Source organism: Equus caballus, chromosome 16 (assembly GCF_041296265.1).
Source record: "Equus caballus isolate H_3958 breed thoroughbred chromosome 16, TB-T2T, whole genome shotgun sequence".
Classification (NCBI taxonomy): Eukaryota; Metazoa; Chordata; class Mammalia; order Perissodactyla; family Equidae; genus Equus; species Equus caballus.
Window position 1 is genome coordinate 18,118,167 of NC_091699.1, and position 17,593 is coordinate 18,135,759.

At 43.3% G+C, this 17,593-nt stretch overlaps 1 protein-coding gene across 1 annotated transcript; it reads right to left on the bottom strand.

Moving 5' to 3' along the window:
* Nucleotides 1-8,883: 8,883 nt before the first annotated feature.
* Nucleotides 8,884-17,592, bottom strand: BRK1 (BRICK1 subunit of SCAR/WAVE actin nucleating complex). Its single transcript, XM_001493888.6, has 3 exons — nt 17,211-17,592; nt 10,045-10,127; nt 8,884-9,530 (listed from the first exon to the last, which is right to left on the bottom strand). Exons 1-3 carry the CDS (start codon nt 17,326-17,328, stop codon nt 9,504-9,506), a joined length of 228 nt encoding a protein of 75 aa, XP_001493938.1. The 5' UTR covers nt 17,329-17,592; the 3' UTR covers nt 8,884-9,503.
* Between the last annotated feature and the right edge of the window lies 1 nt (nt 17,593).

Here is a 17,593-nt window from a genome sequence, read left to right on the forward strand (position 1 = left end):
TAAGTCTTCCCTGGAGGGGTTATATCTGAGATGGCCTTCGAATAAAGACTATGAGTTTTCCCTTCCTATCTCCCATGGTACAAATATCCAGCCTGGATGTCGGATCAGGCTCATGCATTCAGGAGACAGGGCAGACCCCACAGTAGGCACTGATTCCCCAATTCAGTTTGCTTCTCACTGATTTTTTACCTACCACCTCCAAGCCCAGGACTCATACAAACCTACCCTCACGTACTGATTGCCCCAAGGAATGAGGAACTCAGGGGTGCATTTGAAAGTATTTAACTGTTTTTCCAAAGTTTTTTTTTCTTTGTTAAGGAGATGCAATCACCAACCACCCTGAACCAGACCTAGCCTCACCGCAAGAGCTCTGCCTTTGACCTTTGCCTTATTTTTAATGCTAAAATCTCCTCTCCAGGAGGAGTTTAGGCCTTATCACCATAGCCTGCAGGGCACGTGTAAGCATGTTTGCCAACTGAGCCTGCGCAAGCGAATACCCACCTCTCCCTTTTGAGTATTCATTCCCCATCTGAAATAAATGTCCCTGCTCCCTTTGTACAGGGACACCATGACTTTGGCGATAATTCCATACGGTCTCCTATTTACTGCAAATACACTTTACTTTGTGTGACAACTACTTCTGGGGGAGAGTCTGACTTAACTCACCAGGAGGGAACCCACTTTGGTTTTGGTAACACTATCACTTACTGAAAACCCACCTGGTGGCCTAGGCCAAAGAGGGACAAATGTCTATGTCCACAGACTAGCATTATGGCCCTAACATTTAAAAGAAATGGCAGGGAGAAGGGAACAAATAGGCCTTTTTCGGTTTCGGCTACACTCTGGCATCTTCTCTCAATCAAATCTGCAAATGAAGAAGAGGTTTAGATTTATGATTTCACCCATCTGGGCAACCTCTTTCAATTTCTTTGATTGCCTGACAAGGAAGACTGATGCAAACATATGGCAACCCCATTAAAATAAGGAAAAGCTTATTGAGGATATGGAAATGAAATAAAAGGAGGGAAAGAGCCATCAAATTGTATGTGTAGCGTGATGACGTTTATGTAAAATATACGCAGTTATTCCCCCACCAATTTCAGGGATGGGGTTACATTACCTTTATAATGAAAATGAAATCAATTCTTTTTTCCCCCATTTTATTGAGATATAATTGATCTAAATCAATTCTTAAAAGCCATAAGCGACTGGTAAAGAGGGAAAACTAATCAGACCCACTATGTGCAGAGTACTATGGTGCAAATTTGGGATATGAGACGTTCATTTCTGGGAGATTAAAACTACAAAGTATGAACACTCATTACTTCCTTCATTCTGTAAATATTTATTGAGGGCCTCCCATGTGCCAGGTACTGTGTTAAGTGCTAAGACTATTAGAGAGAACAGTCATGGTCTCTGCCTTCACAGCACTGCAATAGGAGGGTCACACAATAATCAACAACGGCACAAGGAAAAACAAAGTTGCAACTATGACTAGTGCAACAAAAGAGACCTGTGGTGAAATGGAAGGCTGGAAGATGGTACATAATTCTGTGTAATTAAACATCCACTGATGTAGAATAGACTAACGGGAGAGGCAGCACAGAAATAGCAGGGTTGAGAGGGTTTCATTTTAGTCAAAGATGAACTTCAAGAAAAAAATCTATCTATCTATCTATCTATCTATCTATCTATCTATCTACCTACCTACCTACCTACCTACCTATCTATCAAGGGCCAGGCTCAGTACTAAGCATTCCACATGCATTAAAGTTACATCATGGGGCCGGCCCAGTGGCACAGCAGTAAAGTGCGCACATTCCACTTCAGCGGCCTGGGGTTTGCCAGTTTGGATCCTGAATGTGGACATGGCACCGCTTGGCACGCCACGCTGTGGCAGGCATCCCGCACATAAAGTAGAAGAAGATGGGCATGGATGTTAGCTCAGGGCCAGTCTTCCTCGGCAAAAAGAGGATTGGCAACAGTTAGCTCAGGGCTAATCTTCCTCAAAAAAAAAAAAAAGCTACATCATTATCTCCATTTTCCACTGAAGGGTACATAAGGGTGTGAAGACAGTGGTCAGAGGAGAGTGCTGGATCAGAGAGGCTCATCATCTGGTGCCCTGGGTGGAAATGACTTGTGAGTGAATCTAAGGAGTCAGACAAATCTACAAAGGAACTTAACACTCTGAACCTAGGTAATTTTGCAGTGGCCTCTCTTTGGCAGTGCATTATACAAAGAGATGGTGTCTTCTGATGGCCTCCAGCAGGATTAAATGACCAGCAGTGATGCTGGACCTCTAGTTATACTGAACATTAACAACATGGAAACATTTGTGGAGGGAAACCCCCGGGAAAGATGGCACTTGTTGTTAATCAAATTACAATGGCCTGGGGCCAGCCTGGTGGGGCAGCCGTTAAGTTCACACGTTTTGCTTTGGCAGCCTGGGGTTCCCTCGTTAGGATCCCAGGTGCAGACCTACATACTGCTTGTCAAGCCATGCTGTGGCAGGCATCCCACATATAAAGTGGAGGAAGATGGGCATGGATGTTTGCTCAGGGCCAGTCTTCCTCAGCAAAGAGGAGGACTGGCGGCAGATGTTAGCTCAGGATTAATCGTCCTCAAAAAAAAAAAAATTACAATGGCTCAGAGCCATCATAAATCTCAGGATTCATGCAAACACATCCTAACTTGTACTCCCAGGCTACTGAGGTGAAACACACCAGTTTATTCTTACAAAAATGCCTGCATCCCTAAAATGAGAGTTGTTTAGATAAATGCAGGCCTTAAGATTGATATTGCATCACTGCAAATAAGGTTAAGGAAGATAATTTAAGTGCAAGAAAAACATGTTTAGGATATATTAAGTAAAACTACAGATTATATCGTTCTTTTTTTTTAAGATTTTATTTTTCCTTTTTCTCCCCAAAACAATCTGGTACATAATTGTGTGCCATGTCTGTACCCGGGATCCGAACTGGCAAACCCCAGGCTGCCAAAGTGGAATGTGCGCACTTAACCGCTGCGCCACTGGGCCAGCCCCCATAGTTGCCTATTTTTAGTTGTGGGTCCTTCTAGTTGTGGCATGTGGGACGCTGCCTCAGCATGGCCTGACGAGTGGTACCACGTCAGCACCCAGGATTTGAACCAGCGAAACCCTGGGCTGCTGAAGCAGAGTGCATGAACTTAACCACTCGGCCACGGGGCCAGCCCCAGACTATACTGTTCTTAAAGTACACTTTCCACTATGTAAAAACAAACATGTAGAGAGGAATAGAAGAAAACCCTCCCAAGTGTTTTAAGATCACTGATGATTTTTTCCTTTCTACTTTTCCATCTTCTAAATTTTCTTTTAGGAGAATATATTTTGCCTTGTTTATATTTTGATTAAAAAATACAAAGTATAATAACAAAGCAAAACTGATAGTCTCACCATATAAAATTAACAATATATTTTTACTGTACTTTCCTTTAAAAAACCACCACCAGCACAAATGAGGAGGCAAAAACACCCTTTAATTTCCACACTGGTCCCATTTCCCTCATTCCTCCCCAGAGGCAGCAACTTTGATGTGTATCTACCCAGGCTATTTTTTTCTAAATTTATTTTAAATTTACATATAGTAGAATTCACTCTTTCTGGTATGTAGATCTGAGTTTTGACAAACACAGAGTTGTGTGACCATCACCACAATCAAAATACAGAATATTCCATCAGCCCCCAAAATTCCTTTGTGGTCAAACCCTACTCCCAGGCTTATGCCTGGGCAACCACTGACATCTCTCCCTTGTCCTTAGAGTTTTCCCTTTTCCAGAATGTCATATAACGGACTCATACGGTATGGAGCCTTCTCTGTCTGGTTTTTCACCTAGCATCATGCATTTCGGATTTGTGTTGCAGTACCTATCAAAGCTTATTCCTTTTTACTGCCAAGTAGTATTCCACTACCAACTCACCAACTGAAGGACAAGTTACTTCGTTTTTAGCAATTATTAATAAAACTGCTATAAACATTTGCATATAAGCTTTTTTTGTGAATATAAGTTTTCATTTCTCTTAGGTGAGAATCATCTAGGAGAGAGATTGCTGGCTCATATGGTGTTATGTTTAACTTCACAAAAACTTGCTAAGCTGTTTTCCCAGTGGCTGTATAGTTTTGCATTCCCACTAGCAATGTATGAGAGGTCCAGTTGCTCCACATTCTTGCTTGCACTTAGTATTATCGTTTTTGTTCCTGTTCTATTTAACAATTTTTAGCCATTCCAGTAGATTGCATAGCTGTATCTCACTGAGGTTTTCATTTGCAATTCCCCAGTGACTAATAACGTTGAAAGCTTTTCATGAGCTTGTTTGCCCTCCTTTTGTCTTCTTCCAAGCATCAGTTCAAATCTTTTGTCCATTTCTTTATTAGGTTGTTCTCTTATGGTTGAAATTTTGATACTTCTTTATATATTTATCTAGGCCAGTTTTTAATGCTTTTCAAACACTTGTGTGTACCCATAATCTATATTGTAGTGATGTATCACTTTTATGATAGTAAAAAAAAAAAACATTAACATAACCAAAAACCAAAACCAAAACTTGATTTACATACAGTTTTCACCTCTTTTTTATTTAATAAAGTTGGCACTACCATGTTCCTGTGTCTATGTTATGTTTTCCTGCAAATGTCATTTTGGTGTCCTTTGGGTTGCTTTGGAAAACAGCGTGAAGAATGACTACACTGTAAGCTCCAAGAGGAGAAACTATGCGTCTGTTTCTCACTATTTTCTCTCAGTGCCTCACACACAGTAGACATACAATGACAAACAACTTCTTTGGCAAAATGTCAAAGCCAAATTGAATTACTTAACATTTATTAAATTAGAACATTTTACTCTTAAAAAAATTATATTAATAAAATGTTTCACCTTCTAATGTACTTATTTTCCATCTTTAAAGTTACACCCGGATTGTCACATTGAATGAGTTCAGATTTCAGGATAAAATAAATCTTGATTCAAAAGTGTTATATAATGAATATACAGAAATTTTTTGTACTATTCTTGCAACTTTCCTGAGTCTGAAAATTATTTCACAATAAAATTCTTTAAAAAACATTATGGTTGGGGGATGCAGATCGTGAATACTGGAACCATGTGGATTAAGGCATAATACCAACCTCACGCTCCGTAGTCTCAACGAGCCCAAAGGTGCCAACGGGAGTGCTGCCCTAGATTTTTTCAGATGCAAACGCTGATGTCAAGGGACACTACTTAGCTAGATGTGACAAACAACTGCCCTTTCCTCTCTCAGGTTGTCAAGGAAATCCAGGGAGAGGCTTGTAAGTGATCAGGAGGATCACAACAGAAAACAGAAAACTGACTTGGGAGACCCTGAACAGGTCTGCGCTGATTTGGAAATAAGGAGACCTGGGTTTTAGTTTTGGCTTTGCCACCAGGTAACTGGATGGGCATGTCACACAACCTGCCTCAGCTTATTTCTTCATTTTTCAAAAAGCAGGAGTGGACTAGGTTCTCTCTAAAATTCTTTTTCACCTTAAAGTAGTGAAACCTTTAGTTCTTGGTAATCCTAACCTTCAGACAACTAGTATACCGGCTAGCTTTTCTTCAGAAAATAAAGCTGACAGCCCTAAGTCAACTTGCTTTTCATGTTGTATAATCCACTCGACAGACACGCTGCCTTGAGAAAGCAGCTGTATTTTCCTACAGTTACTAACGGCACCAGTTTCCTAGCTCACACTCTCCAGAGGCAAGTGAGGGCAAAGCTTTTTCTGCAGACACCAGGATGAAACAGAGCACAGATGCAGGGAAGGAGCCTAGAGACGAGCAGGATTTCCATCCCACTTAGTGTAGCCTAGTAACAAACAATGTTTACAAACATGGCTTTAGCTTTGTGAGATAAAGGGGGAAAGTTCAAAGGACTGAGTAACAAGAGCAAGATGACACAACTTGGTACATCTCTTAACGTCAAAAAGAGCAGTTCCCTAGTTTCTTCCTGCTTCTGAAATCCAGTTCAAGCTGTTTTTAAAGACAGATTGAAAACTGCTTTATTATCAAGAGATTTGTAATCTATCAAGGCCTAATAGCTCGCTAGTTCAAACCCCTTACTCCCTAGTTTTTCAATAAATATGTGAAATAAACTAAATTACAGGGCAAAAATATTTCCAACTGTAAGAGCATGAAGAGGTTTCCCTGAAGGCTCCTATGAATGGCTGAGAGAGGGTTTCTCATATCTAGCTCATTTCCCACTCACGTTAGAAAACAGGAAAGTCCTTCATAATTATCCTTCTTCAAAAATCATTATGATTTCATCAAGAAAGAAGAAAGGCACAATGTGGATAACTTCCCTACATTGTGTAACCTGGGAAGACAAAAAAGAACTCAATCCAGTTTTTCATTATGTGGCAACTGAGAACAATTTGGATTCTGAAAACCTGAGTATATTTAACCTCTCTAAAACTCAGTCTCCTGATAGTTCAAATCAAAATAACTATCCTGTCAGTCTCTTAGTTTTGTTATAAAGATAAAACATTATGCTTTTTTAAAAAAACAGAACAATTGAGTAAATAGAGGTTAAAATATAAAACAGAGCTTTATCATCCTCAGTGAGGGTGAAATGTTAGTCTATCAGAACTCTAACTGCATAAATCAAAGAAGTGACACATTGGGGACAAACTAAATGGGGGGTCAGCGTAACACATTTATGGACTGCAGTGACCTGTGAGTAAAGATGTGTATGCCTTGAGAGTGAAATCGCAGTCTCTGGAGCCTGACCAGGGTCTTTCAGAAGGCAGATGTAGCTGCTTCTTTGGGCTCCAGAAGCATCTCTAACCCCGAGATCACTAGAGGAGGTACTAGAGTTGATTAAATTCCTTAGGCAAGACTTCCAGAATATACCACATAGAATTAAACCTTCAGAGAAAGGAAGCTGGAAGTGAAAACTAGACAACGCAAACATCAATGCAAACAGTGTTCGTCAGACACAGCAAGAAAAACCCATGAAGCCTCGTTTACAAAAGGAAGGCGAGGAGGCATACAACACTGACGGAGATGGGCAACAGCTCAAAGAGTGTCTCACATGAGCAGAGTAACGGGCACCGGACTAGAAACGAGAAAGTGAGTTTTAGGCGTGCTCACAGCGCATGCAGACGCAGAACGGTCACAGTCGTCTGAGTCAGCTAAGCCGAGGCTCAACTTCCAGCACCTTCATTTACTTCACAGGACTTTGGGCAAGTTTTAGCCTCTCTAAACTTGTTCCTCATCGGTTACATGGAGATAAGAATGCCTACTTCTTGGGGCTTAAGGATTAAATGAAATAAAGTGCATAAAAACCAGCACACTTAACACATGGTCACACTCAATAAATTACAGACAGCACTAGCTGTTTATCATTTCCTAAGGGGGTGCTAACCCAGAAAGGCATGCCGACACCTTAAAGTGCCAGGTAAGATGGAGGAGTGACTACTACTAGACAAGGCTGGGTTCACTTGTTTCCTACCCCAAATGTTACCAGTTGGTTTCCTTACAACCAGCAGATTACCATTGGCAACATGGTATTATTCAGAGCACTAACTTTTTAAGAAGTATTACTGTGATATCAATAAATTAACAGATTAGTATCTATAGGACCATAAAAAAATTATCAAGTCTTTTCACATATAATCTCATTAAAGGAAGGGCTTTTCCTGCTTATATAGATTACCATCACTTTTGCTCCTCTTACTATCTTATGTTACAGTCCTTGCATATAGGAGGAACTCAATAAATATCTGTTAAATTGACGGCAGAGCACCAGATAACCCAAACTTGAGCTTTAGAAGTACTTCTTTCTTTATCCTGGAAAGGATAGGGGAACTATTATGAATAATAAATTCAAGAGACTGTTAAAAGCACGCTACAGATGAGCTCAACAATGTTCGAAAACAGCACTTACCAAAGTAAAGGATGTCTGTTTTGTCTCCATTGTAAAAATCCCATCTTTAAATGAAGGGACTACTTAAAATGGTCTTCTAAAGGTCTGAGCAGGGGTTCTAAAAAGATGTGACAGTACAAAGCAGCTTCAGCTCTACAAGTCAGTTCAACTGGTATTTACGACTACGTGCCTTCTGCAAGGCACCCAGCTGGGCAATACTACAGGAAAAGGTGCTCCTGCAGACACTACATCAGAGAACAATTCCTAACAAAATCAAGCCCAGAGCTGAAGGGCAGTGTTAGCATGGGAGGATGGGAGGGACTCAGAAAAAGAAAAGGTAAGTGCTGAATGAAAAAGTCAAGTCTGGGAGAACTTCCTGGAGGAAGTCTAGCTTGAGCTAGACTTTGAAAGGCAAGTAAGAATTGAATAGAGGGAAATGAGTGTGTACAAAGTATGATGACTCCTATGTGACTAAAATGGAGATTCTATATAGGGGATATGCCTCTAGAATTAGGCTGGCACAAGTTTATAGCAAGCTTTGAATGCTAGAATGAAAAGTTTTAGACTTTTCTGTTTAAACTATTTGCTCTTCAAAAGAAGGAGACATTTAGTTTGTACCTTATAAAACTAACAGTCTGCCCTGGATTGTGGTTAAATAGTGTGGATGCTGGTATTTCAACAGACTGTAGCATCACGCCTGATTCAACATTGTATCTTTTATTGGAGCATAACGAGCCTACACAGTAAGTACTTGGTAAATGTCTGCTGAATGACCAAGGGAGTCCCAGGATGAATCAGTCAGCTCAAGTCCAAATATGGGGGCTCCAGCTAGTGAGCCACCTGGGCTTTGATCAAACAGCTACATCTGAAAGTTTTATGTTAGAATAATAATCCCACACATCAGATTTCTGTGGAATAGGTGAATCCCATCTCTAGCTCCTCTCCCCACCACAATCACAGCAGTCAGATCAAGTTGAGGAGTTTATTCGGGAAATATGAGAGGCAAAGACACCCCAAATGACAGAAAACTCTGAAAATGTCCCTTCAAGCCAATTGGGGATCTGGGCTTGACCTTCCCAAGAGGACAAGAAACTGTTGGGATAGCAACAACATTCTCTGGCAGCCACCCTGCCAGGACGTGAGTGTCTCAGCCAGGACTGCCTCCCACCCCCCATCAAAGGTAGGAAGGGGACACACACTGCTTATAGAATCAATGCAGAGGCAATGAGAGCTGTAAAGAAAGCCTGAGAGAGAGAAAGAGAGAGGTGGGGAGGACCTTAACAAAGAGTCCCAGGCTTTGGGCTCTGAATGCCTCAAACACATTGACAAGTAGTTCTATAAAATGTTACTGAAAAGGTAAAATGCCTAATGTTGTTTCCAAGACTTCCCCTGGACCTCTCCCCACATGCCACATCACACTCCCAGATGCACATGGCAGAGCCCAAAGGCCACATTTTTGAAAAAAGAAAAACAAGAATAAGCCCTGTTGCTCTTTAAGGAGAGAAGAAGGAGCTGAAGGCTGCTGGGGCCTTTCCCACGTAGGCCTGTGTTCTGTATAGCAACTTCCCAGCAGCAGCATGGCACAGTTCTAGGTGAGCGTCTCACCTTTTGTCACCTGTCAAAGGAAAATTGACAATTAGATAAATTCAAAAGGATAGAGGGGTCTAAAAAAAAAATATCTTAGGGCTGGCCCCGTGGCCGAGTGGTTAAGTTCGCGCGCTCCGCAGCAGGCGGCCCAGTGTTTCGTTAGTTCGAATCCTGGGCGCAGACATGGCACTGCTCATCGGACCACGCTGAGGCAGCGTCCCACATGCCACAACTAGAAGAACCCACAACGAAGAATACACAACTATATACCGGGGGGCTTTGAGGAGAAAAAAAAAAAAAGGAAAAAAAAAAAAATCTTTAAAAAAAAAAAATCTTATTTTAGATCCTAGGTAATTGGGAATGGTAGAAAAGACAACAGCTTTGGAGTCCCAGACACCCGGTTCAAATCCAGGCAAGGCACTTAACTTCTTTAAGCCTGTTTCTGCGTGCAGGTTTGTTTCAGCAGTTAGCGGAAATGTGCATTCCATCTTGCACAGCGGTTGCCTAGCCTCATGAGGAAGCACCTTGCCCATCATACTCACCCGGGCTTCAATGTACTCTATTCTCCGTTCAAGGGCTGTCAATTTCTCGTTTAGTGTTGCGAGTCTTGAACGACAAGACATATCTGGCAAAAGGAGACTGATGTTCAGGATTAATGTCATTCCAGACACAGACACACAGTCAGAAACACACACACAGAGCCTAAGTTGAAGAAGAGGAATGACATATCACGCAGGGGACAAAGAGGAGTGGGTAAGCAAAGCAGGGGAGCGGAGAGGAGAAGGTGAGAAGTACTTGAGGAGCACAGCTGCTTAGCGTGGATCTGCTGAGCTTCCTGCCAAATGTGGTGGGCAGAGAACAACGGCCCCCAAAGATGTCCACATCCTAACCCCCGAAACCTCTGAATATGTATCCGACTTGGCAAAGGGGACTTTGCAGATGTGAGTAAACTTAAGGACTTTGAGATCCTGGATTATCCAGATGGGCCCAATCTAATCAAGTCCATAAATGTAGACAGGAAAGGCAGAAGGAGGAGAAGAGATTCGAAGTATGAGAAGGACTCAACCTGCCACTGCTGGCTTTGAAGATGGAGGAAGGGGCCCACGAGCCAAGGGATTCAAGTCACCTTCAGAAGTTGGGTACCTCAGCTGACAGCAAGCAAGCGTAGAGATCTCAGTCCTACAGCTGCAGGAAACTGAATTCTGCCAACAACCCAATGAGCAAGGGAACAGAACCTCTCCTGGAGCCTCCAGAAAGGCAGGCAGCTCCGCTGCACCTGGATTTCAGCCCAGTGAACCAGTGTTGGACTTCTGATCTACACAACTGTAAAATAACAAATTTATGTTGTTTAAGCCACTACACTGTGGTAATTTGTCATGGCAGCAATAGACAACTAACCAGGGCTGTAGAGATGGCCGTTTGCTAACAGGCAAACTAAGAGCGTCAAGAGATGGGAAATAACAAGAGGAAGAAAATACTCTCGATAGGGAGGAAAAGTGGAGGCCAGGAAAGCAGCAGAGACCATGAGGAGGAGGGAAGGGGCCAGTGTTTCTGAGGTCACAGAAATCACATCATTACTGTTACTCCAGGGGCGTACTTAATGTTTCATCAAGATCCAGCGTTTCAGAACGAGAGAATGCTTGGAGCCCACATTCCATCTGCAAAATTCCTTTTCTTCCTCTACCTTTTCCAGTCTTCTTTCACCACCTCCCCTAAAATGAAACCTACATTTCCCCTAAAATACCTTTCCTTCTGCAAACTTCTCGAACAGAAACTACTTGACTACTATTCCTCCAACTATTCTCAACATACGGGAGAAAAAGGTTTCTGGGCAGGCAAATTATTTCCTACTACCTCCTTCAACGCTGTTGCTCAGTCATCTCTCAATAACCTTCACTTTTTAAGTCTAAAATATCCGCCCCCAGACACTCTCCCACTCAGTGATTTAGCACTTAGCTCACAACCTTCCTTTCCATCTCCGCCCTGGCTGTTATGCAAAAGCATTTTGGCACCCATTCTAACAAATCTTCCTACACCCTGATCTTCCTCAACTTTCAATACGTCCAAATCTTACTCATCTTGCCTGACTAAACATTCTCCTTCAAGCTTCAGTTCAAAGTAGACCTCTGAGAGGTCTGTGCCAGATGGATATAATTCTCCCTCTTCTGTACTTACCTAAACATTTATGGTTGAATTTCCAATCTGAAAGTTGGTCTTAGGTTATCATTTCCCCCTTTGGATAACAGATTTAACAAACAAGAATGTTCACCACTATTACTTAGGAATAGTTTGATAAGTATGCCATATTTACAAGAGACTATTAAAACAACCATTAATGCTACAAAGCCAAACGTTATTTATATACTTGTAATTTATAATTTATTGACATGTCTGTTTCCCACTAGAATCAGTTAGTAAAAGGCAGATCCTGCCTCTTCTTACTCTTTGTAACCTTAGCATCTTGCCTGGCACAGAGATGTTTCCTGAACAAAATGATAGATTCTGTTATGTTAGTGGGACAAAAGAGTGACTCTAGTGTGACTCCACTAATTCTACAAGTGGGGAAACTGAGGCCCATCTTGGATCATTGACAGGACAAAATAGCAGCAGAGCTGAGTTCAGAAGCCAGTTCCCTCACTGCCCAGTATGGTACTCTTTCCCATCACACTGTCCCACCACACACAGCTATCACCCATCTGAACTTCTAGGCCATAATTTATTCCCTACATCTCTTAAAATTTGCTTCTAACCCAACTCTTCCACTTTCTAGTTCATTTTTTTCTTTTTGTTTCCGTATGAGATCCTTTTCCACTCACCCATCTTCATTGCTACTCTTCATTATTCTTTTTCAAAAATAGCTTTATTGACCTATAATTTATATACCATAAAGTTCACACACTTAAAGTATACAATTCCATGGCTTTTAGAATAAATGTGTGCAACTATCACTGTAATCTAACTGTGGAACATTCTCATAATCCCTTAAAAACCTTGACCCTATTAGTAGTCGCTCCCATTCTGCCTCCTCTCAGCCCCTGGCAACGACTAATCTTTCTATCTCTATGGATTTGCCGATTCTGGACATTCTTCATTCTTTTTAATCTTGTTTTTTTTTAATCTGCTAGTGTGTATCTTCTAATCTCCAGGTCTAACTTGAATAGAAGCACCTAAGCGTCCTCCTTTTCCTGGATTCCACTGCCAGGAATGCCCAACAGGACTAAATCTCTTTCAGTCTGGTTTTTAGGTGCTCAAAGGCAGATCACGCATGCTCTTCAGTAACAGCATGAATGTCATCACCGACAACCTGTCATACGCCATAAAAAGAGACAGGCCAAAATTATCTGGAGGAGTGAGGTGGTGAAAGGGAGGGTTCCTTCCTGGATGGCTATCCTGTTCCAGCTCTGTCAATCTGGTAATGAATCAGACTCCAAGAACAACACTTCCGTATGTTACTGGCCTACACGGATAAGCACTGGTGAGAAAAATAAAATGTTCAACTCCAGAAACTTCAATCATATTTCAGATCCCATTAAATACATACTGCTTCAAACAGAATACTGGGAAAGCATTCAGTAGCTGGACAAATCTGAAACCAGAGTACATTTATGTGTACGTATTACCAGACATTAACTGAAAATGCCAGTTGTCCTCCTCAGGGTGCTTGATGGTACGTATACATTACCACTACTGACAAATGCCAGCTACCAGACAGCTCCTTCTCTGAACTCTTATTGCACATAACCTTAGCCTATAAAAATCAACACTCTCTTTTTCTTTAACTGGTTTTGCAGGTAAGTCTTATTTCTCCAACAAAATTCCAAATTTCTTAGGAGTGGCAACTATGCCTGTTTATTCTCATTTATTCCTTTCTCACAGCATCTGACACACCTGGGGTCACAAGAGGCATGCTAATTTGTTGACTAAGTATAAAAACTGATATGTTAAAATAGCCACATTCTCTATTTGTTTTCTTTACACTTCTCTGCACACAGCTTTAGAATCAGGGGGGAAAAGGTAGAAAAATGAAAAGCTATCATCTGTGAAGATCCATTTTTAGAAACTTCACTTCCAAAGAACAGAATAGGCCTAGTGTTAGGACGTTATCACTGCATTATGATCTCTGTGTCCTCAGATTCAGGTGGTGCTCCAACACCAAGAGAGAAAACCACAAAGAGATCATAACTCTACTCTCACCAGCTGGAATCCCAGAGTAACAGCTGTTCAGAAAGTCATTAGCTATCTTGAAAAACAGTTCCCTCTCCAAAGCACATGGCCCACACAGACTCTGTGGTCAGGGTAAGGATTGTAGGATTGCTGCCATTTTCAAAGAGCTCCAGATGGCCCTTCAAAGTTCTATTAATTCTTTGTACCACCAAATCATGTTAGCATAAACACAATACAAGCCCCACAGATATACACCAGAACTGAGGAATTATGCTAAGAGCTTAGACTGGGAAAATACATCCCACACACGTTCATCCTGACTCATCGAATGCCAAGACAATGTAGTCAAGTCTATCCTTATGATTTATTCAGTTTCTCAGCCTGTTGGTCTTTGTCTAAACTCTTGTATCAGGATAGCTGTCAGTCTTCAGGAACTAGCCTCAGGCACACCTGTTACGTCAAATTGCTTTAATTTTTAATCTTGCTTCGTGATTCTGTTCTTACTTGTAATTAATTGTTCTTTTCTTTAAAGGCAGTAAATTCACTTTCTAAAATCTTCAAAAACTACTTAGTAATTACTTCAAACATTAGGCCATTATCATCACTTTAAGGAAGAATTCCAGCTAAGCGAATGGAAGCCATTTCTTCTAGCTCCTAAAGATTGGACTTCTGTGTGTCTATTTCCTCAGTCTAGAACTTTTTGGAAATCTCAAATAAAAAGAAAAGCCTTTATTCTCGATCTGATCACAAAATGCGACTCACACACAGTTGATAAATTCTCAGAGCACATATTTCCTTGCCTATAAAGCAAGAAAAGGACATTTCTCTTTTGCAAATCCTAAGCTCAAAATCTTCGATTTTCGGTCAGTTTCAAAACTCACCCACTGAAAATTTAGTGGGTCTGGTATGTCAAGAAGATTTACGTCAAAGGTAAATGTGTATTATTAAAAGTTTATTAATACAATTCAGTAGTCAGAAATGAAATCATTACATTGCCTGGATCCAAATTTGGGGGACTGAGATGCTAGATAACTTTTAAATTTTGAAATACAGCCCCAATTTGACTTATTTTATTTTTTTATTTTTTGCGTGAGGAAGATTGGCCCTGAGCTAACATCTGTTTCCAGTCTCCCTCTATTTCATGTGGGATGCAGCCACAGTGAGGCTGTACAAGCGGTGCTAGGTCCGTGCACGTGGTTCCAGACCCGTGAACCCAGGGCCACGGGAGCCCAGCACAGGAACTTAACCACTACGCCTCTGGGCCAGCCCCTGACTTATTTTAGATGCTTTATTGATGGAACTGACATTCTTTTTTTTGGGTTTGTTTTATTTGTGTGTGTGAGGAAGACTGGCCCTGAGCTAACTACTGCCAATCCTGCTCTTTTTGCTGAGGAAGACTGGCCCTGAGCTAACATCCATGCCCATCTTCCTCTACTTTATATGTGGGACGCCTGCCACAGCATGGCTTGCCAAGCGGCGCCATGTGTGCACCCGGGATCTGAACCGGCGAACCCTGGGCCACTGAGAAGCGGAACATGCGAACTTAACTGCTGCACCACCGGGCCGGCCCCTGAACTGACATTCTTAATACTTTGCTTGGCTATTCTGTGTGTACATATCAGATATTAACTCCTACCAGATAAACGAAGTCTTTTAATTTTTCTTTTTAAAGGTAAAAGTCTCCATGTCATTTTTTTTCCAACTACCTTCCACTGCCTCTCCAGACCAAGCCAAAGTCTCAAAGCTGTGATCCTGTCATTCCAGCCTTTCCCTAGCAGGCCATATTTTGGTTTCTCTTATCTGGCCTTTCTGGATAGGGAATGTTATGAATAAAGAACGCTGTGAGGAACCCCCAGTAACAGCTTAGCTCTCTAGGAAAACAGGAGAAACTAATTACAAGAACTAACATGGAAAGAGTTTGCAAAGAATGAAAAAAAAACCCAAAAACTCTGAGAAAACCCGGACTGATTAGCAGGGTAAATAGGTCAGTATGTCTCAACTGTTTTCAGTTCATCAAAATCAATTAGTCTAGAGGCCGGCCCCATCTCCGAGTGGTTAAGTTCATGCGCTCTGCTGCAGTGGCCCAGGGTTTCGCTGGTTCGGATCCTGGGCACAGACATGGCACCGCTCATCAGGCCATGCTGAGGCGGTGTCCCACATGCCACAACTAGAAGGACCCACAACTAAAAACACACAACTGTGTACAGGGGGGATTTGGGGAGAAGAAGCAGGAAAAAAAAATCAATTAGTCTAGCCTCTTGGAACTTGACTCTCCTGTCTCCAAACCCATGTACCTTTTTCTCTAAACCATACTCCTTCACTTACACTTAAAAAAAATTTCAGGGTACATGAGGTCTGATTTCTTGGCTACCATTCCCAGCCACGACCTCTACAGCAAGCAACGTGCATGACTATGTATCACTGACACATACAACACTCTCTTCTCTCATTACCCACCATCCCAAGACATGAGAAGATTATAATCCTCCACCCTTTGCAGGTAAGCACATCAACACAAAAACGATGCTCTGCTTGGTTCTGAAGTTGCCATTATTTCATCGTCCAGACAGAAATTCTCTGAACGCAGGAAACGGCTCTTATTCTGTGTGTCCCCAGTGACTGAGAGCGAACCCTGTCCTGAGACCCAGCTCTCTGGATGCTTCCTGGTACACGCATCTTCTGTCACCTTTACATTCCTTAGGACTCTTCAGTCCTCCAGCCAGAACAGAATTAATTCGTTTCTAAGTCTTTTCACACATCGGTTTCCTCTACTTAATCTTAACTGCTTCATGTTGCTGAATTAGTGGGACAGAAGCACACCAGCTGGAAAGAGATCACTAACTGTCACCGCTACGCCTTGCGATTATCTAAGAAAGTCTCCCGGCGCCCAGTCCTCCTAAAGAAACACTTGGAGGACACGGGGTGGGAGCCTGTCACAGGCGTGCTGTCCAGAAGGATGCGGAACAACGCAGAAGGAAGCAGGCCGAGCCCAGGCAGGATTCCGCTGGAAGCAGCCAGAACACCTGCTGTCGACCAGATACCGGCCACACAGAGATGCCCACGGCCGTCCGCGATCCGGACCTTCCCTCCGACCTCCCCCCGACCACTCCCAGCAGGGCACGCGCGGGAGACAGGCGGGGACCGCCAGGACAGCGGCCGACCGGGCGACTAGAGGCCTGCGACCTGACGCTGAAGGAGACGGGGAGCGGGAAGGAAAGCGGGGCACAACGGACGCGGGGGCCGCTGAGGAGAGGCGCAGAGGGCGGCAGGGGCCGTCGACACGTCCGGGAAGCTGAGACCAGTCAGTGGGTCGGGGTGACGGCGATGAAGCCGGTGAGCTCAGCAGGGGCAAGATAACCACCCAGGGACTGCCCAGGGAGCCCAAGGGTCAAGGCGGGAGGGGGAAGGTGGCGCCCGGAGGAAGCGAAACCCAGCAGGACCCGAGGGCGCCCAGCAGGCAGAGCCCCCGCACAGCTTCTCAGCGTCCCTGCCGAAACGCCTCAAAGGCCTCCCTCCATCCCGCCTCCCCTGCGCGCCCGCTGACCGAAAGAGTTGAGAAAGTCCGCGATTTTCTTGATGCTGCTGGTGATGACCTCAATGTACTCCCGGTTCGCCCAGTCCTGGTGAATCTCCCGCTGCACCGGATCCTCTTGTCCCGCCATGGCTGCCGCCTAAGGAAGAGCGACTGCGCAGGCGCCTCGACCCTGCAGGCCGCCAGTGCGCCTGCGCCGCCAGCCCACGCCCATCCCCGGGCGCTCACGAATCCACAGGCATTGTGGTGCGCCTGCGCGATGTCATGTCCTGGTCTGCGTTTCCGCTCTGCTCCCACGCCTGTGAAAACTGTCGCCTCAACCAGGGCGGGGAGAATGGAGTGCGCACGCGCCAAGAGCCCCCTACCCACGACCTACGGGGTCGCTGGCGGTTATG

Excerpts from the sequence above, each read along its gene's own strand:
- BRK1 (XM_001493888.6), bottom strand. The coding sequence starts at position 17,328 with ATGGCGGGACAAGAGGATCCGGTGCAGCGGGAGATTCACCAGGACTGG. Across the intron at positions 10,128-17,210 it reads GGACTTTCTCAACTCTTTCG|ATATGTCTTGTCGTTCAAGA; the intron begins GTCAGCGGGCGC and ends TCCTTTTGCCAG. Across the intron at positions 9,531-10,044 it reads TAGAGTACATTGAAGCCCGG|GTGACAAAAGGTGAGACGCT; the intron begins GTGAGTATGATG and ends TTCCTTTGACAG.